At 38.0% G+C, this 25085-nt stretch overlaps 1 protein-coding gene across 6 annotated transcripts in view; it reads right to left on the bottom strand.

Moving 5' to 3' along the window:
- Positions 1–25085, bottom strand: part of MAP7 (microtubule associated protein 7) — a 107218-nt gene that overhangs the window by 20909 nt on the left and 61224 nt on the right. For 3 of the 6 annotated variants that reach the window (XM_074819007.1, XM_074819006.1, XM_074819012.1), the window contains exons 4-9: positions 16086–16249; positions 15159–15270; positions 14256–14342; positions 11495–11605; positions 5917–6030; positions 2400–2548 (exon numbers count right to left, since the gene is read on the bottom strand). In XM_074819007.1, the coding sequence (XP_074675108.1) occupies positions 2400–2548; positions 5917–6030; positions 11495–11605; positions 14256–14342; positions 15159–15270; positions 16086–16249 (737 nt within the window). The remainder of the gene's footprint in view (positions 1–2399; positions 2549–5916; positions 6031–11494; positions 11606–14255; positions 14343–15158; positions 15271–16085; positions 16250–25085) is intronic. The other 3 variants (XM_074819008.1, XM_074819010.1, XM_074819009.1) reach the window with 3 other exon arrangements.

Raw genomic sequence — 25085 nt, 5'->3', positions numbered from 1 at the left:
ACTGTCCTAAGACGTAATGGACTAATTTGCAGAGGCTTATTTTTACATAGGCAAAAAATTACCTTTTAAGGTTTGATCTTTGCTGATTGCCACAGAGTACCTTCCACTACTCCCCGTAAACCCCCAATTCCATTTGAAGAACAAAACACTCCCCCCTCCCCTCCCCCAGGATCACACTTAGTCACAGTTCCTATACAGCACAAGCTTTTTGCTTTCATGCTTATATGCGAACACCACAGATGCCCTCAAAGCCCTCCAATGTGGTACAACAGTTATCCTATTCTTTTCTTCAGGGATGATTGCGCAGGACATACTTTTTTTGCCATTGATTCTTACGCATGGCAGTGATTTCCTCTTTCTCCTTCTTTATTTCTCATACTAGGATTTTATTTTTTAAAATATTTCTGTTATAGCTCTGGTTTATAGCAATAGAACTATTGGTTTAAAGGAGTAGATCAGCATTTAGGCATCTGTATACTTCCTCCATCTAACTATAGATGAAAAACTTCAGGTTTTTGGAATAATGAGCTCAGACTCTCATAGCCTGAAGAATGGGAATGCTGGAGAGTACACTGAGCTGCCACTCAGCCAACATGATGCAGAGGGGCTGCTATTCACCACCTTGGCTGGGGCTCAAGCACAACCCCTGCAGTGTGTGTACCATGCTGCTTTAGAACCTCACTAGCTAAGAGCTCTGCAATGATCATCTCCTGAACTGAAAACCAGGTTAACGACTGGAAAAGAAAGACCAAAACCAACTTCATGAGCACCCTCTTGCAATTTATGAACCCTCTTGGATTTATGAAGGTTAAACCAAGGGGTTTTTGGGTCATTATGGTTAAAATTAGTTTCAATTGCCAAAAACATTAATATTAGCAACAGATGGTCTCGATCCTAAACTCATTACTCAAGCCAACTCTTCTGCACTACAATTTACCAGATATCTACTGATTAATATGATAATCACCTGAGTTATCAAAGCGTACACAGCCAGAATAAATGCATAACAATGACAAGAATTCTGGCTGATGAGCAGTAACTCTGTTGGATCTACTTTATTACTCTTGAAAACAGAGCATCAGAAATTTTTTCTTAATATCAATAAGAAACTGAATTCCTACAAAAGTTTACAGAAGAATAAAAGATTCTCCACACCATACAGGCTACTGGAAACAGCTCTTAACTCAGCCATTCTATATTAACAACATGTTTACACTGTGTCCTCCACCGAAATGTACCAACCTTTCTTCTTTTTAATTTAAAAAACAGCAAAAAAACCCCAAACCACTTGCAATGAGAAAGACCCAAGAGGTGTCAAACCAAAAGCCCTGGAGATTGCAATGCACTATGCGCATAATATGAGATTTCTCTACAGATACATCTCAATATACTACCATTTGCCTAAAATTAATTACTGGCTGTGATTCATGTGACTTTCATTAATACTGCTTCCAACAAGGGTGTCAGTAGCAGCACTGCCTCTTGACATTTTGCCCATCATGCCAAATGAAAATGCAAGCCCCTCTTACACAATCATTTGCAGAGATAACTTCATTCTTCTCACACTTTCAACTAACTCAGGCTGTAGAGTACAAAAGAAAATATAACTACTCAGGTTAAGCAAATGACATCTGAACTGGAGCTGACTGCATCCCGCTGGCTTGGAGCACCACCAACAGGAATTCGGTCTGCCTGTATCACACTGTTCCGATTTTCCCTGAAAGCTCAGATTGGTCACAGTACTGCCACTAAATCATTCAGAAAGAACAGGTGATCTGTGAGGAGCCTCGCTTACAAACCATGCTCCTAAACCAACCTCTTCCTTCTCAACAAGGAAAAGTTCACTAGCCTGGTCTCCTAAGAAAGTAAAGCTGAAGTGACAGCGCTCTGCGTTGCTTATGTATATAGGCAAGTGTGAGTGCATGCCTTTCCCCCTCTGTATCTCAGAGTCTCCACTGAATTTGCTAGAGGCCTCAGAAGATATGAAATTCTACAGGCTTTGTGAAAACAAGTTGCTGGGAAAAACAAGACTCCCCACTGAGGGAAAAGCTGCAACACCAGCTTGGGCCTTAAAAGACATCAAAGAATCCACCTGAGAAAAGGGCATACACACTGTGACTGACTCTGTGCCTCATGAGAAGGTAAGGCATCCACTCTGCAAACATGGGTGTTTGGAAAACATGGGTGTTTTTCCACACGGATTCTTTGGTGTATAATCAGGCCACATCACCACATAATGTATTTCAGTTAAAATCCAGCCAACTATGAAACAAATTGGAGGGGATGGAGACAGTGCAGAAGAGAGGATCAGGCTTAGTCAGGTATTCCTGCAACTATTCCTGTGCTAACAAGCAGTGCAATCATGGCATGAGACACTGACGTACAACTGGCATGCTTACCCCTGCCAGATGCGCTGTTCTCCTACGTCCAACAGCATCAGTAGAGGCATAAAGTTTTGCTCGGTCTCCTGGATTCCTACAGTTCATGGCCTTGTAGGACAGAGGACTGATGGGGCTGCAAGATGCTGAACGGGGACAAATGGGGATAACTACGGTGTTGGTTGGTTTTGTTATTTATTAATTTTAATTACAGAGCAGCATTGGAGGATTGACAGAGGAAAGCCAGCAGGAACAGAAACAACCGAGAAAGACAGAAAAGAAAGAAGGTATTAATACATAGAGGAATGACTAATTCTCAAGTCAGAACTGTCATTTGATACATTAGCTCGGTCACACACATAGTAATGATACAATTTCAATAGGCACTCATGTACTTTTCCATTTGTAAACAAATAATTTCTTTTAAATAAATTAAGAAGTATGCCACATAACTGAGTTGTAGAAAGTAACAATGTTTTTCTGTTAAGTTTTCATACAACTGGTGGTGCTGAAAAAGCAGTGGACACAATGACTGGTCTGACTGTCCAGCTTAGTATATGCATTGACATGAGTTTCAATTACATTCACAATAGAAAACAATCAAACTAAAACCAGAATGCCTATTAATTGGTCTTAGAAGTAGAGGAAAATAAAAGGAGACACACACACAAATATAAAAACACATTAACAATACAAAACAGTTTCACCTAGGAAATCAATGAAGTTGCTGTCTACAATTTTTAGCAAGTGATGTGTTTTTAAAAATCCCGCTTTTAGGAATATTTGAAGCCCATCCATTTAAGAACTTTTAGTATTTCTTGATAATGCTAGAATAACAGCTGACTCAAATACATTCTTGATAGCAAACATTACAAAAAGCAGACTAACAACAACAAATCAACTTGTAAATTAATATTTGAGTAACCAGGATGGCAGTTTTCATTGGTATGCACAAGGACAAAGACTATTACCAAAAGATGTCCTGCCAATGGTATGTTATCAGATATATGGTGTTCTGATTACATATTCCAAGAAAACTCTAACGCTGTAAACTGTATCATGGGGAACTTCTAGCAGCAAAGTATTCTTGGACTTTCTCTTGGTTTAACTGAAGAAAAAGACCGGGGAAGACGATGTTATTACTGCAGTGTTATTTGTCCGCTCCTGTTTGTCTTTCCTGGTCATTTCATATAGTCTTAGCATAGTTATTATTCAGCATGTTACCTGAAGGAAAAGAAGAGTTTCTATATGGTATCTTCCCTATACTAAAAGAGAATTACATCCTCAAGTTTCCTTGCTAAAAAAATTCCAACATTTCTTGACTGTAGATCCCTCTCTGAGCACACTTGAAAGGATGCAGTTCTACATACAGTTAATTCTTCCAGTCTTACAACAGTACAGCTGCTGTTACAGGAAGAGCTCATAGACTTAACAGTACTAATGCTGCAAATTCTCCTGCACAGAGAGATTCACGTTATGAATAAAGAGAGTCTCATGTAAGTGTTACAGCAATGGCACTCATTCTTGCCTTATCATTTATAGGGAATTTATGTTTAATGAGGTATTATAAGATGACTGACTTAAAAAAATAAATAAAAACTGAGAAACAAGAAAACAGGATTTCTGTTCATGGGGTTTTTTTTGGTTGGATATATCTAAACCAATTAGGAGACAGTGGCACAATGTATGTTTTAAAGAGCTTATAATTTACATGGTTCTCACCCTCTGTGAATCAATTCTCTTGCTGCATGCTGATTATCTGAAGTTACCACCAAGCATAACATCATAAGTACTAAAAGACAAGCAGTTCATTTTCATTTACAATGTCACCAAACAATGCTTTAGGAAGCACTCCTAGTGAATCCTGTACCAACAGGATTATATCTATTCAGAGGAGCTTTTGGAGAGTTATTTAAAAAACATTTTGGTTTTGGAGGGTTATTTAAAAAAAGATCCAGACATACTCTTAAGCTGCATGTCCCTAGTAGCTTGCTTTAAATTTAAGGACATGAATCCATATTTAATTTGATTTTGATTTTTTGCATTGTAATTTATCTTTACAGCCAAAGGGCACAGTAATTTTCTAGGGAATAATGACAGGCTGGGATGAGCTGAGTGCTCAGAGCACAGCTGTGAGCCATTACCACCACCTGATCATTAATCTCCAGGAAGCATCCTGCATGAAGGGACTGCAGTTATTGCTCCTAGAGAATAATACCTGGAAAACAATGAGCAGATGGATTATTCTTCTGGGTGGTACAGTTTCGGTTAGCATAGGGAACGCATTTCAGGGAATCACCTCAGACTGATGACTGACAAATCAGTCATTCCTGCTATTTGCAATCTTTGTCAATATTCCACTCAGTTTAGAGCTTAGTGCACAGTATAAACAATAGCAGTCAAAAAAAAAAAAAAATCTTTACACTTGCTCCAGTGAAGTAACCACTTACAAAATTAAGACACTGCTTTCTCAACTATTCCCTAATGAAGAGCTGAATTTCCAGCATCCTGCTTGGTAGATGACATTAAGTATTTTACAAGCTGCTGTTTGTGAAGAGTGAAAAGGAATTCCATACTTGTTAATTCCACTGTCTGTAGAATATCATCCACATTTCTGCTCCTACAGTGCTACCCCTGTGGAAATGTACTGCAACCTAATTAGTTATAAGAGTTCTTGAGTGAAAGCTTCTTTAAAAGTAATCTTAGCAGATCTCTATTCCTTCTTATCTTCCACGTCCTTTAATTAGAATAAAGATCCTGTCTGTATCAGACAGGAAAGACTTGCCTAGACTTAAAACATTCAGCATGTGCAGCAAGATACTATTGTAATGGTAAAGTCCCCAGTGCTTGCATCCTATGATAAAATAGAGAGGCAGCTGTCATCTGCCTAAAATACATGATAAGCAAGTATGCCCTGGTGGTCTTTGGAATATAGTTTTACCTGGGCTTTAAGTTACCACTTAATATTTTCACATTTCTGCATGTTAATTTTCCCCTCATTAAGTATATCTGAGAGCTGTTCTGGGGTTGGCAGAGAACTTTACAATAATTATAACCTCATTAAACCTGCACATTTAATTTTGCATGTATTAAATCCACTGCAGCCAGGGCCTATCTTTCTACAAGTCTAACTTGTTCCATGTGGGAAGTGCCCTGGTAGAGAGCAAAACTATTCCCTGCAGCAAGCAGCTTGCAGCCTTAGCAGTGGGTGTGCTGAATCAGCTCTTTACAACTTTGTGCACATTTCCTTGAACAGCCAGAGAGTGTGATATTGCTGGCCTGCATGTGTTGTATTCATTTATTGCATTGATGAAGAGGCAAAAAAATTAGGAAAGACGTGGTGGGAGAAAGAAGGAGGCATAGCAAACAACTGTACAAACAAGTTTTCATGCTGTCACACAACATAATCATGGGCATTCAAGCTCATTTTGGGATGCTACCATACACTCATAATTAGGTCAATAACTTTACAACATCCCACAAGGAATCTGGAAAAATAAATAGCTGAGACATGAAGCCTCTGCTCTTATAGATTTACCTGCATCTCCAGACAATGCAGCTGTGCTTTTACTTCGGGCCAGGAATGAGTGAGTGGGCATCAGGAGCCTGCTAACAATGCTGCTCTCCCATGGACTGAGCTGTAGACGACGAGCTGAACATGCACCATACAAGCAAGATGTTAGATCAAACACTTCACAAATAACTACATGTTGCAGAAGTATTATCTCCTCACTACTGCATACCATGAAGATCTTGGAAGTGTCCTTCAGAGATCAAAAGCATACAATCATTCAGTGTTTTGCACTTTATTCTTACTCCATTTTAGTAGAGAAATTCCTATAGGAACACATATATACATATATATACACACATTAGGTCTCCAGACAATGCAGCTATGCTTTTACTTCAGGCCACGCATTTGTGTTACTGCCTGTGGCATTATGGCAAATTGTTATCAAATTAATACTGGTATTTTGCACATTCTCCATGAGGAATAATAGTATAACTTATGTACTAGGAGAGCAGTTGCCATTCCTGAATATAGCCTTTGACAGAAATGTTTGTGTCCCAAACTCTTTCTACGCATAAGGTATATGGTCTTCTAGTTACAAAAAATACCAATTACTAAAACACTTTCTCTTTGCCAGCCTAGCTAGAAAAAAAACAAGAAGGTTGCTTACTACTATGCAGAGAATTATGTCAAGGAAAGAGGTTTTATCATAGCATCGCAAAAGGATACAGTGTACCTCAACTGCAGATACCAAGTTCAGCAGCTACTGTTGTCTCAGTAATACATGAAGCCACAGAATAGAGTAAGTACATTTGATCATTAATTCTCTATCAAAAAATCCTGCTAATGATAATTTTCAATTTAGAACAGTAACAAGAGCCATCTTTTTGCATTGTTAGTCTGTTCTGAAAACATACCACACATTGACTTGCCTGCAATCACTCCCTTACCTGGCTTTTCCCCAATACTGCCTAATGCAAATTTAACTTGACAATATATTCCTTTTGACTTGTAAAATTTATTTACTTTTAAAAAAATACTATTTAAACATTGATCATAGTGAAGTAGTAACCAAAAGACCCCTATAAATTTTTTTTTAAATTGAACTAGAAGTTTGATACTCTGACGCAAGAAATTGTATTATAATGAGCATCACAAACCAAAACATTCAAATAGTTCCCATAGTAGTTCATTATAAGCTTAGACTATAGCAATAATCTTGATGTTGCAAGTGAAATCAGGTCTTCTTACATCTCAGCATTCATTGGCCTTAGTTTGGAGTTTATGGCAACAAAACTGCAGCTTGAATTATGAGGCTCAGTCTCTAAAACATTAATTGAAGTGACTGGCTGTAATAATCTTGAGATTAATTTGCATTTTTAAAGGTAGAGATCCATCACTTAATAGCCATAAACTCTGAATCTGTCTTTAATCTACTCCACGCTGAGCCCCATGAAAAGAGGGGCTGATCCCAATCTCATCCTATGAAAACATAATTGCCTAATCCACCCTCAGTGCTGTTTTTCACTTCTCAAATTGCTCCCCTAAATTCTGGTAACTCAATAAGGGGCATTACTATAGAAATATAGGACTCTCAAACACAGCAGGCTCTCTGGATAAGTGTCCTTACACAATGTACTACTGCCAGAGCTCTTTGTCATTAATGGTTCCATTCTGCATTGGTACAGATTATACAGGGACACAAAATACCCTACAGAGACTTCCATTACAGCACACACATTATCATTAAGCTTGTAATATAACAATGAAGAAAAATCACAGAACTACCATTAAACTGGGTGCAATAATGGTAAAATCTTTGCTTCCTTTCTTCATCCAGGCACCATGCACAGTATGATCACTGTTTAAAGCTACTGTTGCAAGACAACAGACTCTTCTGCGGTCTCAGTCTTTACAAGGTGAGGCTCACAGGTGTGAGTATGGATGAGTCTGGAGAAACTCTTCTGCCATAGCTTAACACAAAGATCATATAACTTCAGAAAGCAATCCCTGAAATTGTAGACCCATAAATCAGTACTATGTATACTATCAATTTCTTGGGAGTTCATCTGTATAGCTGCAAACAGCTGATAAGTAAATGTCACAATATAATACGGCCCTGTGGGCCAGCTGCAGACCTTACATGTGAGGCCCCAGAGATGTAGTCTCAAGAGGACACAGCTAAGAGACTGATAACTTAGAATACTAAATTTCCATGTCTCACCTATCCTATGTCACTTGCCCTAAAGGTGAGTATGGTTTAATTTTCTTTTCTCTTTGACTCTAACACAGAGGAGCTTATATCCACGTCACCTACTGGAAGCAACTGTGTGCCCACAGCATCCAACTGACAGCACCGAGGCAGTTTCAGAGCAAGCTAGCTGATATGCACCAACAGTGAGCTAAGAGAGACCAACACAAACTCTCTTCTCCATATAACCAACAGGCCTGATTCAGAGATGCCAAAAGAGTTTTATCTGGGAGCCTGGAATGAAATCTCCCTAAATTTCTAAAATGGGTTTAGATCAGAGTTCATTTCAATACACCTTGGTTTTGTGGATTAAGGTCATCACATACTGACTTTTCTGAACACACAGCTCCCAGAAAGCATCATATTCAACACTTTCAATACATATTGTAATAATCATTAGCATCACCATTAACCTAGAACAGCCAAATAAACATTTGCCTACTGAGTTCCAAGGACAAGAATATTAACACCTAAATGTGCTGAACAACCTAACTTTGGTGTCCAATTCACACTGAAGCAAATCGAAAAAAAAAAAAAACATTCCAAAATAAGATTGATTTTAAGACCATGATGTCAGGGGTTTTTTTTTCCTTGCTCTTTTTGTATTTAATACCTTAGGGTGATGTTTTCAAGATTTAGTTCTTCAAACCATCTGACAGACAAGGGGAAATGATAATTTTTGTTCTCACACTGTGTTAGGCTATCACTCTTAGGGCTGTTTGCTCCTTGTTTCCACACAGGAAGCAGGTTCATGATAGGACTACTGGTGCAAGCAAGTACCCCTACCCCCAGCTACAAGCTGGTTAGTTTAAACATACTAAACATCTTTATAGCCTAACTTGTAACTGAAAAACACACAAAGTCCCAGGGATCTGGCAACAGTGAATCGATTACAATCATCCGTATTTGTTTTCAGGATAATCAAACTGAACACTGGGAAGTTGTCTTAGCAGCAGCAGAATAAATTGCAAGTAAGCAAACAGCAGCATCTGATTAGTTCTAGGAACAGATGGGAAGCAGGGATTTAACAGGTCTCCTGATGAGCACCACAAAGGAGACTTACTGATAACAGTGGCGTTTGCTTATACAAACATGGTGAGGAGTAGATGAGGAAAAACTCTGTGCTTAGATTCTCTTTCAACAGAAAACAATACTGGAGTCCCTGAATTTCTTCTATAAAGGTGGCAGACAAAGGTGATGCAGTGATGGAGAAAAAGCACTGCAGAGAGGAGGATAAGGAACACAACTATGGTGCAAGTTTTGCTTTTCAAAACCAAGAAAGTGTGTAACTCATACTTCATCTGAAGTATTATCCACTTGCTCTGCTTTCCTTAAAGAGCACAATTACCAAAATTTATTGGTCAACAGCCACTTTCTCCACTTCAATACGTGTGTTCGTGTTTTGTTACAGTTTCAACTACTCAGACCTGTACAATTAACGTAAAAGTATAATGAGAAGCCTGTTCTAGCTGTCCGATTGTAAAATTGTGATAAAGAGCTGCACAGCAATACTATACTTGAAAAAGAATGAACCAGTCTTTTAGGCAATAAGTTAATGAAAACTTTTGTCTTTTGCTGGGCCAAAAAAAAATAATCCTGTCCTTCAAATGGTAAAAAGGTGCTGCTTAACAGAAGACACATTCTTGATGACAGCTATAAGCCACTTAGGGTAAGCTTATCATCCTCATCTCCAGCTCACTGTTCTGCAGGTAGGGGTATGCATTATAAAGTGTGATTGGGTGCCCTCTGGAAGGTGAAATAGGGTGCAGACAGTTAGAGCCTTCCTTTAAGCATTTGCCTTAAGATGTTGAGGCCACTGGGGAGACCAGTGGCACTTCTCCAGATACACACTCAACTAGATTTTGATATATGACTTCGCACAAGAAAGAGGGCATTTACAGCGTTTGAATTTGCTTTCAGTCTTGGAGTCTGTGAAAGACAGAAGAGACTTCTGAGAATTTCTGTGCTGTTTTAATGAAAATGCCAAGCAAAGAATGCCACAATATTTCAAGATTTTGACATATGGCCATCAGTTCCACATTCTTTCCCTTTCCCCACCTCGAGACTGTCTACTATTCAGTTGAACTGCTCCTGAATTTGAAATGGGTGGCAGAAACTGTAACACAATGAGTTACAGTCCATAAGAGACTATCCTTCATATTTAATGCCTGCTGCTGTCCGTCATCCCCATCCCGTTCCCCTGCAAGATCCTTCCTCAAAGAAGTATCCCCTGCAAAGAACAGCAACCATTTGGTAGAATATATATATTTGCCTAAAAAGCTAATAAAATTAAAGCTGACCAGATTTCAACATTTAGAGCAAAAAATTAATGGAGTTTTGTAATAAATTATTTCCTAATATAATGTATTTTTTGCAAGTTACCAGACTCTACAACTAGGTTAGCCCACTAGGATTAACATGGCTCATCAAACCAACCAGATACACATGTACAAGCATGCACATGAAACATGGCACTCTGCTATGACACACAAATAAAGATGCCTACCAATCAGTTTTGCAACAACCAAAATTCCATTCTAAAAATTGTTTTTGAAAACATGTATTTATCTGGATTGAAATGGGACAGACTTCTCATTCTCAGTAGAGGACAAAAAAAATCCCTACCAAGTACTTTTCTGTAAAGCTCTCTGCAAAAGTTATACAAGAGACATTCTTTTATAAAACTCCTTCAAGCTCAATGCTTCAATCTCATAAATCCTCAGAACAGAGGCAGCAATGCAGTTATGTTAATTTTTAAAAGATTGATAGTTTATCATTTGTGCAGAATTGTAAACATCAAAAACATATACTGAAATAAAGCAATCTTTGAAAAGTAACTGGACACAAAAGTCAATAAACAGACCATATGAAAAAAACCCATACCTCTTCAATAAAAATAATTGGAAATGGTAATAAATAACTGCTTGAAAGCTTCATGCAACACGTTCTTAGATATTCAAGAACTATTACCAAAGAAGAAAGGAAAACAAAATAATGACAAAATGGCCTAATGCAAATAAAAGGTCACACATGATTGCATGCACTATGTAGCGATGTATTCTTTCAATAGTTGTACCTCATTTACTAAAAACCTGACAGAAGCACTGCTTTTATCATTTGCTAAAGTAAGATTGTTCAGGTAAGTTCTCTTGTTTTAAAAAACAAGAAATACGTATTTCTTCTCACAGGAAAAAATGTTCAACCATTTACTTTTCACATTTGAAGCCTTTTCACTCCCACTTAGATGAAGTACAGAAAATGACTTCAGAAGCTTGTTTTATGTGCAAAGTAATACATCAATATAGAACATTCTTTCTTGCTCTTTTTTTTTTTTTTTTTTCTTTGAAACTGTACCTCTGTCTGGAGAATTTAGTAATGTTGCAGATGAGGAGGAGAGCCGCTTGTTAATGACTGGATCAACATGTTTCGAAAGGTTCATTGTTGAAACAGACCGCCTGTCTGGATCTAAAACAAATGGAGATAATGCTAATTGACAGCCCACATGCAGTAGTGCAAGTTCCTAGCTCACTAGTGGGAGGAGGAAAACATGACTAGGTCACTCCTGCTCTACCACAAGAACTTTCAAAATAGACTGGACCTCTCAGCAGACATTATACAGATGACTCAAAGACTGGGCACAAAACCACTTAAGTTTCAAACGTTTAAAAGATTCTGTTAATTGATTGTCATTCAATCAGGTTGCACTTCAGGGACTTAATTGAGGATCTGAAGTGGACACTAGTAGACAAGATGATATTTTGTCATTTCTTTCAATATTCTCAGAAAAACATTGTTCATGAGAAGCATGAGAAACCTTCTCTCATGCCCGGAGAGGTTGCGGATGCCCCCCATCCCTGGAAGTGTTCAAGGCCAGGTTGGATGGGGCTTTGAGCAACCTGGTCTAGTGGAAGGTGTCCCTGCCCATGGCAGGGGGATTGGAACTAGATGATCATTAAGGTCTCTTCCAGCCCAAACCATTCTGTGACTTCCAACAGAAAGCTTCAGGGAAGGTCCAACATGTTTGGAAACGTAAGGTTATTAATAAAAAAAAACCCAACCCTTAGCACCTGAATAAAAAGTGACATTTTATAGGGCACTGTTACTAGGTGGAAGGTCAATATTATGATGATAAAATACTGAAAAATTAAGGGAAGAATAGTGCACAAGGGAAGCAAGAGTAAGCACAAAAGGAATGAAAAGATTTAGTTAAAAATCCCATAGTTATGTATAAGTGCTAAACTTCCCACCACAGAGTCATTTTCTACCTGCTGTGAATGAAGTTGTAGTGAGTCAATCCAAAAGAGCACACAGCTTAGCAGATAAAGTAAGTGAGTCTCTGCAGAAGGCTAGAGACTACTTGCAATGCACATGCTTGGTATATAATACTGAAAGTTTTTATTTTGCTTTTAGGTTCTGTACATTTTAGAGCAGTATTACATCTTTTGCCTGCACAACTGCTGCAGAGTCAGCAGCTGCACCGTACTGAGGGGGTGATGGGTATTTCAAGAATACAGATCACACACACTTTGTGCACTTGTGTGTCACACGAAAGTTGCTATCAATGGCAGAAGAGGAATAAACTGAACAGGCCAGCTATACACTTTCTGTTCTCTCTCTCTCTCAAAAAAAAAAAAAAAAAAAAAAAAGAGCTGCATGCATCAACTACATGTCCTCCATTGCAAACTTCCATTTGGAAATCTGACGTTCAGAAGATGCTGGGACAGTCAATCCTGCTTTTGCTTACATTTTAGCATGTACTGAACTTCAGCAAAGCATTCAACCGTGCTGAAATGCAACGAGGCTTGAGCACATGCCTAAATTCATATTGTATGTGTGCAAAAATATGTCCACATACTCTTTTGGAAGCAGATATAAACTTAGGACACCGACAGCGTTAAGGAAGATGTTGCTGAAATACTATCTGTAATTGTTTATTTATGACAAGTACACCAACATTGTATTTGATGTATCTGACCTAGTGGATTAAAGTATACCCACTGTGTACAAAAAAATTTCATAGAAATACTTGTGCATGAAAAATATCTTTACTCTCCCCAGATCTATGAACTATATAGGATTCACTGCCACTGGCTGGGGTGAAGAAAGATTCTCCCCTATACCATGTGATTAGTTGCTCATTTTGTCTAATATCAGAATGACTCAGTGAGGGTATAAACTAGCAAACTTACTGGAAGGGAGATAAAACTCAGAAATTGATTTTAAAAGGAGAAATCTAAATGTTATAGTTAAGAACAAGACCTCTGTAGGCTGGCAAGATTATCCTACATTGATCTATGGGGTATACTGAAGAGTGCTGTGTATGATCCAGTGCTGGAGACAGGATACTCAGGCTTCATGTGTGACAGAACTTTGTCAGGAAATATTTGTGGGAATGGGTTAGGGATTTTGATCTCTCACACCTAATCTATAGCTGAGAAAAATGTATAGTATATCAGTACAGCCAAAAAGTTTCTACATTTGGCATAAAGGATGCACTACATAAAACAGCTTTCTGAAAAGGACAAATGACAATAGGAAAAATCACCTCTTGTATTTGGCATGCCAACATTTCTCTTACATCTATGAACGCTATTTAAATGAATGAAATTCAGCAGGAGGATTTGTGTGTAAGTGTTGGCAATATGAATCCTATAAACGTAGAACAGGCCAAATGCAATCCACTGCCTAGAAGATTGCTGGTTTCTTTGTTCTAAAAAAAGAATTAAAACATCCATGAGCAACACATCAGCCAGTGCAGCTGGTTATATGTCTGTGCTCATGTGCAAAATAATCCTAAATCCGGTGTATATGTAGTATGCCAAAAGGGTTTTAGAAAAAAGCAAAATATTCAAATGGGTCTCCTTGAATACCAGTAGACAGAATATTATGCTTCATTTCAGTGAATTGTGCCAAATCTTTAGAGTCAGCTAGTAGTAACTCTCCATAGTAAAAATAAATAATAATGAAAAAATCTGGTACTAACAACAGTTCTAATCTATCAGCATGATGTTAAGCATGCATTGCAACTACATGAGGGTGGTTTAGTTACTGATGATCTCATTTCCTGAGCACTAGCTACGGGTAAAGGAATCAGCAAACCACAGCAATTATGTACCAGGTTTTCTAACACCACCCAGAGATCTGAAGTGGTGCTCCAGGCCTGCTAAATCGAGAAAGGTGAATGATGATTCAAAAAAATAACCTAGGGACAGAATGCAAGACAGTAAAGAAAATAAAAATCAAGTAAGTTATACAGAATTAAGCAAAAAAGTAACCTTTTATGAAAAATAACTGTTTATTGAACTTATATATGACAAAGATTTCAGAGCATTCTTTTCTCCATTTTTTTTCCCTCCTTGATGAAAGGTTGGACACACTGAAATGTATACATTAGAGTAGGAAGAGAAGAACTCTAAGTACCACTTTCTGGTGAAAGAAACAAAGGACAAGTTCTCTTTTTTGTGTTCGAGTCATATTTGACAAGGCATATACACATTAATGACTGGCAGATTAAGTTAGAGAAGATAATTGGGGGGAAAAGGGACTTCTGTCTCCCAAAATATCTGCACAAGGTACAGATAGCTTATTACAAAGAATAATTTTTCTTCCTTTTGTCTGTTTTAATCTCAGCATTTAATCATTTCCAGCAGACCTATTTTTTGAGCCATGATATTCAGCATTTGCACACAGTAGCTCACATCACAAGATTGACACAGCACAAGCACACCCACACCCACAAACAACAGCAAGGCAGCAGAAGCGAGAAGCTGTAGCAAGATAGGGTTTACAGAATTAGTCAACTCCTGAAACAAGTTTTAACTTTTGTTCAGATTTCTCCTTGTTATCTTTTTGCTACACAAGAATGTCAGAAACATGCCATTGCTAGCAATAATAAGATCAAGAGCAAAGAATTTAAACCAGCATACACTGAATCATCCTTCCTTTTAACAGAAGCAAAGTAAATTCCAGTTAACTGGCAGGGCAGGGAACTGGCTGGCAAACAGGCCTCCCTCTTTACCTGTGTTATTAATGCGGTTATGTAGTGCTCCTCCCCAGGACCACCTGTTTTGCTTTTGTTTTGGCTTCTGGCTTCTTTCAATTGTGCGACGTACAACAGCTTCATGTCGTTCCTTAAGTACAACAGGATAATACATTTGGATACTATTGGGTTTTTAACTTAATCTTCTAATCAAACCATGCTACCCCTCCACATGGACAAAACCTAGCAGGCATCTCGGAGCTGTGTTCAAGCTTATGTGCTGCCTACTAAGACACACACTAGAACAGGATTAAGCAGCAATTAAGCCATAAATAAGTTAAAATATTAACTGTAATTTTGAAAAGGTAAGATCTGTTTGACACCTGCAGAACTGCGGAGAAAAAACAGTGGCCCTGTTATGGCAGCCACTACACAAACACACCCTAGGGCTACTTGCCACCTTGTAGCTCCCACTTACTAAATACTAGAACACTGGGAGAGACAAGAAACAACAAAAACCACAAGGATGAGCTGACTTATGTAGGGTCACACTGCACCTAGTTCCCAGATTAACTGAGACAAATAATCCAAGAGCATTTTTCACTACACTCTTACTTTCTTAAAGGTTTTGTTAGGGCAACTAATACTTAGCTATCCTTATACTGAATGGCTAAGAATTAACAGATAACCATATAAAAGCAACCCAGTTTGTATTTTTCTGCATGAGTTTGTGCAGTGCTATACACTGTAACCCAGATGTGCTCAACTTAGCTGCATTTGATCCATAAAGGGCACTTTAAGAAGCAGTATCTGTTCAAGTAAGGCTTAAAATCCTCTTTCACACACTCTCTCATACTGACCATGCCTTATGTTGCATTCTCTCCAACTCCTAAAGAAGAAGTTTGATAGTACCGTATCTTATGGTAAAAGCAAGTTGAAAAGTGTTTTCATGACATTTATCCTTACCTTATCTTCTTCTATTCTCTGCCTTCGCTTTTCCTCTACGGCAGCTCGCCTTCTCTCTTCCTTTAATCTCTGCTCTTCTAGCTTCTTTCTGCGCTCCTCCAGGTGTTTTTCATAATGTTGACGGGCTCTCTCTTCTCTTTCTAACCAGATGGATTCTCTTGCAGCTGTGAGAAAAATCAGAAATAAAAGTATTAATATGCTATATGTGATGAATTCTTTAATATAATTTGAATAACCAAGTTAAATGGAAAAACTTTTGAACTCATTTTCTTAAGACGACACATATAATATCCTAATCTCTCCTCATGTATTAAAATATCGTGTACCCTGGTCACACATTCATTTCATTTCATCTTGATTTACTTACTATGAATTACCACCACAAATAGCTATATTATTTGAGCATATAGTTTCTACGTGGAAGAAAGGCTTTTTTGTTAGTTTAAAATACCTAAATACTTAAGTCAGGTGTATGTGAAGACACTTCTGTTGTACAAACCATGATAATTCTCTGCAATCTTTTACTGTAAAAGAAAGATAAAGCTACCACAACTATATACCTTTACTGATCAATACAGATCTCTTATGATAGAAGTGGCTGGGATGACAATTCTAGCACCTGGAGTGTTAGCTGTACCAACAGCTGACCAGAAGGAAACAAAGTTACGCAGCAAAGAAGTCAGTGTAAAAGTGAACTTTAATCCATCACATAAATCCACTGCTGCACAGTTCTGAACATGTTTCAGAAGTGCTAATCAAGACAAATCAAGAAACACCATGCGAGACAAATTTTGCTCCCCATCAGGGTCTGAATTTTCATGAAGGTACTATCTGGAACACGGACTTAAATTAGTCCACATGAAACCATTTACATATCATACTCTGGACATCTCCCTGTTGCTGTCTTGAAAGCTTCAGGTCCCAGAAGTTTTTGTGTTCTTAAAAAACCTGTTACTTACTTTTTAAAAATCCCAGACATTTGATACCTCTGGATCTTTGCAAACTGACAGATTGGAGTGCAGGAAGATATGCATGTGGTGGTCACAAGACAAACATCACCTAGAACCACATTAGAAAACCGTACACAGAAGGAGCTCATTGATAACAATGCAGCAATTCAGAACCAGGACAACAAAGCATCAAAAAGACTTTCAGTTTCCAAGGCCAACAATGTAAGGAAATTCTCTACCTAAGCCTGAGACAGTATTTTTTAAATTCAATCTGGGGAAAAAAATAAAAAAAGGAGAGAGCGCCTATTGTTATATACTCTAGAACAGTAATGCCAACCTTCAATTAGTGGAGATATTTGTGTTGTTTGACACAACTACATACCAAAACAACCAAATGCTTTTAAGTGTTCAGAGCAGACACTGCAACCACCTCTTGTACCTCTAGGACTTATCTTCTGCGCTTTCCTGCCTATTCAATCAAATCCCACTTCACCTAATAAAGAATTTAGATTGCACTCTAAACCTTACATACTTGCATAACCAATCTCATGAAAAATCTCTGCCATGAGTAGTCCAGTTCATATGTAGAGTATCTCCCTTAAGAAAACAGCTCTCTACCATTTCAGATGTCAAAAACTTTGCTGAGAAAAGCACACAGCATGTTTAGCTTTACTGTGAGATACAAACTAGCAGAAATGTTTGTTCAGCAGCTACAAGCAACCCTTAAGACACCTTCTTGGCAAGATGGGTGACAGTTCAGCAAGATGTTTGCAGGAAATTTAACAATCATAGCTAGAATAATTACAGCAACAAGGAATAATACAGTTGCTTAGATAATTACTAACAATAGGTGTGAGAAGTGACACCTACAAATGTGAAATACTAATGCAAGAGCCAGTGGAAGATTTATAGAAATACTTTTCTATGCTAATTAAGTGACTTGAAGGAGAAAGGTAAACTGCAGACTAAGGCAGAAAATAGCAGAATATGGCAGAAAAAGCAGCTTCCAGGCCAACTGAAATCTTCAAAGCTTCCTTCTTCTACATTAAAGCCTTACAACATAACAAAATAGAGCCCAAACTGGTGTTCCAAATGCAAGACTAATATGTAAATCAGAGGCATTTATCTGCTTCCCCTTCTTCAGAGCCAGTATCTCACCAAGAGAATGGATGGACAGAGAGATGACTCTCACTATGGTCTACCCTTCTCCTGGAACTGCATGTCCTACCGTGATCCTGTCTTTCTATTGCTCAGGTCCAGCAAAGGGCTCAGACTAAGCCCACCTTTTCCACCCTATGTGCATTTATCTTGTCTTCTTCAGCAAATGAGGATAACATTTTCTAAAAGCAACAATCCAGTTAATTTCAACCAACTATTTTTTTAAAAAAAGAAAAAAATACTTATTATCTTTAATACTATCTAAAACCTAGCAAAAGACATTTCTAAAGTGCTTACACTTAAAGGGAAAAAGAATAAAGTGCATCATTAATCTCTGAATTCTGCACTGCAAACATTTCGTGTTAACACCTTCTTTCTCCTGAATCTTTGATGAAAATTTCAGAGAGAGTTAGCACTTATTACAGGATAAGACCACTTCAGATCTCCCTATTCAAGACACACATATTTAAAAATTGTAATAACTTTTACCCGTTTTGGGGAGATTTCATGAACATTTTAACCAAAGTGCTGTCTGACACCAAGAGAAGCAGCATTTGCCCTCCTCTAAGCTCTGAGTTTGCATTCCTCCTCATGCTGACAGTGTTGCTCACAGGACTGAGATCAAATGGACCAAAGAAACCATCTGGTTAAAACCAGGTTGCTTCCATGCCTTTTTTCTTCCAGCACTCTTAGCTGCAGCTGGTCCTAGTGGAGACCTGAGCACATGGGTAAGCAGCCATGCTGCTGAGTGGGTTTAGGGGGTTCTGAAACCAGAATAAGCCTTGGGGCAGATTGCTAGGCAGTGCAGCCTGCCTGAGCTCTCCTGAAGAGAGACAGGGCTCAATAGTTTGCTGAATTCAACATCAGATCAATGCAATACATGCAGAGAAGCTAATTTCACCTTGTTGACACAAGACTAGTACACCAGACTAATTCAAACCCACACTACAGCTAAAAAGAAAGGTTACAGAATATGGCTTCTCTGTATTTCACAGATTTATGAAAGCCTCTGTCCCAAGCTCTCAGTTATTGCCTAATTCCACACACATCAAATTCAAAAGTTTTTGACTCAACTTCAGAGACCTCCACAGTTCTGTTTGGAGCAGTATCACATTCGTGTTTCTCTGACAAGTTATGCTCCTAGCTTAGGATGTATTTTCTCCAAAAATTAATTCTCTCTCCTCCATCAACAGAACCAATTACTATATACTGGACACCTGTCTGAAGACAGAAGTTTTCACAAAAGGCACAGTGAGGCTGGGAAATCATGCTTATTACTCATGAAGATACAAAAGGAAGGAAAGAGACACTCAGAGCTTAGGTTTACAGGCCTGAACAGGTGAAATATTTTACTTCATAAAACTCAATTTGAACTGAACTTAACTAAGAATACACTGAACAACACAACACTTTTAATCATTTTTCCCATTTCAACACCAGGTTTTTATTTTTTTTTTCCCTCAAATAATTGTTCATTAGTGCTAGACTGCAGTAATGATAAGTAACTTAAATGCCATTCCTAAAGAATATGGTATTACTCTCTCCTGTTCTTTCTGTATAATTACCTCCTGTGAAGCTTTTCCTGCTAGCTTTCATCTTCAGAATTGTTTCCTATTTAAGTCTGCTGTTATGTTTCATTTCTGATACAAAAATGGGTAGATGATTTGTTTCAGTTCTACAGACAGCATTGCACAGATACATACAGAAGCAGAACTTGTAATACTTTAAAAAGGTATATGATTTTTATGGACTTATTCTAACATGCACAAACTATAACAATTAGTCTTAATTTCCAGTCTTTATTATTTGTCTACCTGTAAATGTCACAGAAATGGATCTTGAAAAAAAATTAGAATCGTTCTCTATCCTCTTTTTAAAAGGAAATCTGGAGTCCATTTCATGTATCGCATACAAAATTTGCATAATTTGATCTTTGTCATAAGCTTTAGCTTCCCTGTCTAACCATTCAAGAGTGGAACTAGATTGTTCCCTTATGCAACATCATATGTTTGCCATCCGAGTTAGACCCACCTTCACATAGGAACTGCTCTAGACACTTACAGCATCCTGTCAGCATGGTGCTATACAAATGAATTAAAAAACCCACCAAAAACCAGTGCACACACCCTGTTACATAGACCCTGAACATACTCAGTAACCCAAACGACGCAGTAGAAAACTGGAATTCAATCAAACCATTTTGCAGAAGTTTTGAAACATCCATTTTCTTTGAAAAAGCTAAGAGCACCTAAGGAGCTTAGTAGCATCTCATGAGAGTCCATCTAGCTGCAGCACGTTGGCTTTTAAAACTCAGTAGTCACTTATGTACAGACTCTAAAGATCATATCAAGACAAGCCACTGCTGTGATCCAAAAGATTTCCACAGATCCCGAGATCAGCTGGATCTTTTGTGCCTGGAATCTGCTTACAATGGCAACCCAGCATGAAAAGGCTCTTTGCTTCTCTATTGAAAATAAAGAACTTTCTGAAGGATATGAGAAATTAAGAAAAGCAAAGAATAAAAAAACCCCAACAACTTTCTTAACTGATGTCGCTGGAATATTAATTTTCCTATAAAAGACATGGAGATTGATTGTTCTTTCTGTCATTAATGTAAATGCTTAGACCTTTTTTGAACATTATTTATGGTGATTTCCATAAGCTTCAGCCTGTCACGTTGTTTAGAAAAAGTAATGAAAATAGTATATTTGAACTTTCAAGACTGAATTCAGGAAGAGAAAGGCAGAAAACATTTTTATGTTTTGGTATGTAAAAGATTTAACTTTCACATACACTCTCACTGCTGGGAAGACAATCAATGTTAAACATCTGTATAGAAGACTAATCTTCAGCTTTCTGCTCCTCAGAGAAGGGATGATAAAATCATACTTTTGTGACAAGGAAAGACAGCTCAATAACAGAAACACACATTAGTGATGGATTAACCAAGGCAAATGGAAGTATTAGGCTGGAATAAATTATAACAAAAGAAACAGATATGATTTCAAACAAATATAAAAGCTACCTCTTTCCATGATCTTTAAGTTACAGGCAAAAGGCAGCAGAAAATATACACTCATCTGTTAACACGAGGAAGCTACTAATTTTATGCTTGGACCAAGTATTTAACTAGTACATAAAGCACGATTTACGATAAATCTGTTTTCTGAGAAAAAGTGTAATATCTATTTTCTTGAATTTAACTTTTTCTGCAGATAGGGAAATAATCTTTCCTGCTTTTAGATTTTAATTTTTTTAAAGTATCAATTCCTACGTTTTCTCTTATTAGAGAATCTGCTTTGGTTTTACTGCATTCTGTATGCACTACTAACATTCTTGCATGAATTTAAGGGCTTGGATTTTCCATCTATGAGGTGGGTAGGTATATGCAGTGACATAATTTAATGTCCTTAGATACATGATGATATCTTCAGAAAAAATAAAAAGCTTAAAGGAACATCTTTTTATTTCATTCTCATGTCCCTGTTTGCAGAAACTTTTATTCCTGCTACCCCAGGCAGAAATTAACAAACTGTATTCTAGGCTAAAAGCTGAAGTTCACTCAAGGGTTAAAAAAAGCCCACTCTAAGGTAAAAATTAGGGATATTAAGCCCTATCCTGGATACCTAGGTGTGCTTCTAGAAGCACAGCAAGCTGTGTTTCATAGAGACACATACATTAAACACCTTGACAGAAGGAATCAGCAGATGAGCCTGCAGGAAACGTAAGGTGCTTCTAAAGGGTCCAATCAACTTTGAAGAGCAGCTGATTTGCAGAATGTGGAAGGGAAAAATACCCACTTTTATGATGGCTCCCCCAGAAGCTACACTAAGAGCTATGCCCAGTGCTGAGCCAATGTGGGTATGGCCCAATGAAAAGGCTTTTTCTTGGGACTGAGCCTTAACAACTTCATGATACTACTCTGCCTTGTAATAACACACATCATCTGACAACATGCAAGAATCATTCAAAGAAAGCTTGGTCATTGCTCAAATAGTACCTGCATGCTGAAAACTAAAATGGCATAGGGAACACTTACACTAAATCTGGAAAATACAAAGAAAAGTTACAGCCTGATCCTTGTTCTATCTTATTACTTAGTACAATCTATAAATCTGAACACAGTCATGTGATACAAGGACACAAAATTAGAGCATAAAACCAAAATTTAGAAATTGAGCCCTGAACATGCTGTTAATACCTTCTGCTTGTTTGCAAACTAGTAATGCTGATTTAGATTACAAAGCAATGTAATTAAGACTATATTTCTGGCACCTCTGAAATGAATAACAGCGCAAAAGAAAACAAGGCCAATCATGAAAGAAACATTCCAATATTAAGAGACACATAAGACTTGAAACCAATAAATTTTACACTAGAATTAACTAATTTAATATGGGAGATGTTAATTGCAAGCCACGCACGTTTCTTTTGTGGAAATAATTTTGTAGTTTCTTTCCCCAATCATGCACACAGACAGAGAGCCATTCTTTGCAGGGGTTTTAGGCTGTGAGAGAAGGGGAGGCAAGCATTAAGTGTCAAAGCCTCTCTTTTCTGTTTATCCATGTGAAGCAAGGGATATCTCCCCAGCTCCTCTTTTACTGTCCCTTCTGCTGTCTCTTCACTTTAGTCCTTTTTCTTCTGGTTTACTACCTATATAAAGGCAGATCAGTCTAGCACCGCACTTTCTCAGTTTGTCTTTTGCATCCACCTTGGACAGACAGCTTACCTGAGTAAAGATCCTAGTCTTTGTCAATCTTCCCAGACTTTATCTTTTCTGACTTCACAGCACTAACCTCAGCAATAGCTTTCTCCTCTGACCGCTGTTTCACCTTTCCTCACTGCCAGCTCTGCATTGTCTGAGACTGTGATTGCCTCCTTGCTGCGTTAGCAGAAAAATGGATCAGTGATGCTTTAACCATACCTAGAAATGGGGACATTCCACAGAAATGGCTGACTGAATGAATTGGAAGGTGAACTTCAGAGCTGTAATTAAAGTTGAAGTTAATGTTAAGATTCTCTAAGCCAACCTTTCTGCAGTAACCATGCTCTGAGGGACATTCAGCACAGAAATTTTAAGCTAGTCTTCCTTAAAAATTGTTTTCTTGTCTTATAAAGCCTTCTGACACTCAATTCCTCTGAGGACATCCCAAAATTATTCATATGCTAGGGTCACTGATTCTCAGTTTCTGTGGGGCTTCTGGCTCTGGAAATATTGGATAAAATTCTGTCCCCAGCTGCCAGAGAAGAGAATAAGCTAGAATGGATTCACTGACAGAAAAGCATTCGGTATTTTTATTAATGTGGTATTTTGCCAATGATCATTTTCAAATGGGAGAGGAATACTTACCATAATGTGATCTTTAAAAATAATATTTTAATGCTTATGCATTGTAACTATTAAGAATTTAGTGTATTTAGCCAACCTGAAACTCAGACGTATTCTAAAAACTAAGATTAATAACACATTTCCTTAAATGAAGAGTTAAGTCTGATGGCAGTATTACCATCTTTTGTTCCCAGTGCTAAAAACTAAATGAGCCATGTGTCCTTGTCAGGATCATAATTGTGATTAAAAAAGGTCAGTCTTCAAGCAGGATTAGCGTAGATAAAACATGCACAGATGTAAGACCTAAAATGGTTTCCTCAAGAATCGGGAACTGAGGTATTGTGAAGTAACAACAAGAAGTCCCCAACTCTTCCTCTTTGCTAGGCCACTAAGGCTATCAGAATGAAACCCACTTTAAAATCCCAGTCACATTCCCTGTTGAAAAACACATTTTGATTTTTCTTTCCAGTTAAGGTGAACCAGGTCTATGCTAATAAATGGAACATGCCCAGAGACCAACTTGCACGGAACAACTTTCACCTGTATACTAAACTTCTACCCTTCAAAATGGTGACAGTACTCAATCAACACATGAGGAAAAGCCCTTGGGCCTCCCCTGTGAATTCCCAAACCTTGTCTGGGAATCAGCAAGGAGACAGCTAGTTGGTTGGAGCCAAAACCCTGTCAGGATCTATCATAACAGTCTAATAGCAAGCACAGTTGAGTTTCAGCACCGGGGAATGCTCTTCAGCACTGTTTTATTTACTAGTACAGATACAATCACTATGGCAGAGTTGAGGGTGGAGCTCCCCTACCGAAAAAGCAGTAGCTTTTATTAAACTTTTCCAGTTTGACCAGGCCATCTACCATGTTTGCCTTCACAAACAACTCAGTTCTGAAGTGTGTCTCACATAGTTTCCAGTGCCAAACACAGCCAGTCAGCCTAACACACGCAAAGGAACCACAGTGCCAAGCTGAAGCCAGGGGATGCATGACAGCTCCCTTCAACCTGCCCTCTAAGAACAGCCCCATTTGACAGATATCATCCTCACTTACCACCATCCCTCTTGGGATTCCTGTCTTGTATGACCCAAGAGGATTGGTCTCACACAGAGAGATCTGGTATTCATATTTTAAAGGACAGATGTTAACTTCATGCACAGGCACTGTGGGAAAGAATGCTAACAGAGACAGCACAAAACAAAAACCTGATTATTAAAGAGCAAGTAACACACTGGAAGCATTATTTATAGAATCAAGTAAAGATTACCCTAATAATCCTTTAAAGGTCTGAATGCACATATCAACAAGTAATACACACATTACCAAATGGTCAGGGGAATAAAAAACTTGAAGCATGGCTACTAAGCAATTCCTAAGCAAGTCCAAGAATAATGCTAAAAAACCAAAACCCAGTACCATTTATTAGCCATGGAAAACATGAGTTGCACAGAAAAAAGCCAAACAATTATTCTTTCAGAAGTGTTGGGGTGGCATTTCAAAAGCAATGCCTTTCTTACAGTGAAGGCACTAAAAATCCTTCCTTTTTGATGGGGTGATTAG

Source organism: Strix aluco, chromosome 3, assembly GCF_031877795.1.
Source record: "Strix aluco isolate bStrAlu1 chromosome 3, bStrAlu1.hap1, whole genome shotgun sequence".
Taxonomy (NCBI): Eukaryota; Metazoa; Chordata; class Aves; order Strigiformes; family Strigidae; genus Strix; species Strix aluco.
This window is presented reverse-complemented; position numbering and strand designations above follow the sequence as displayed.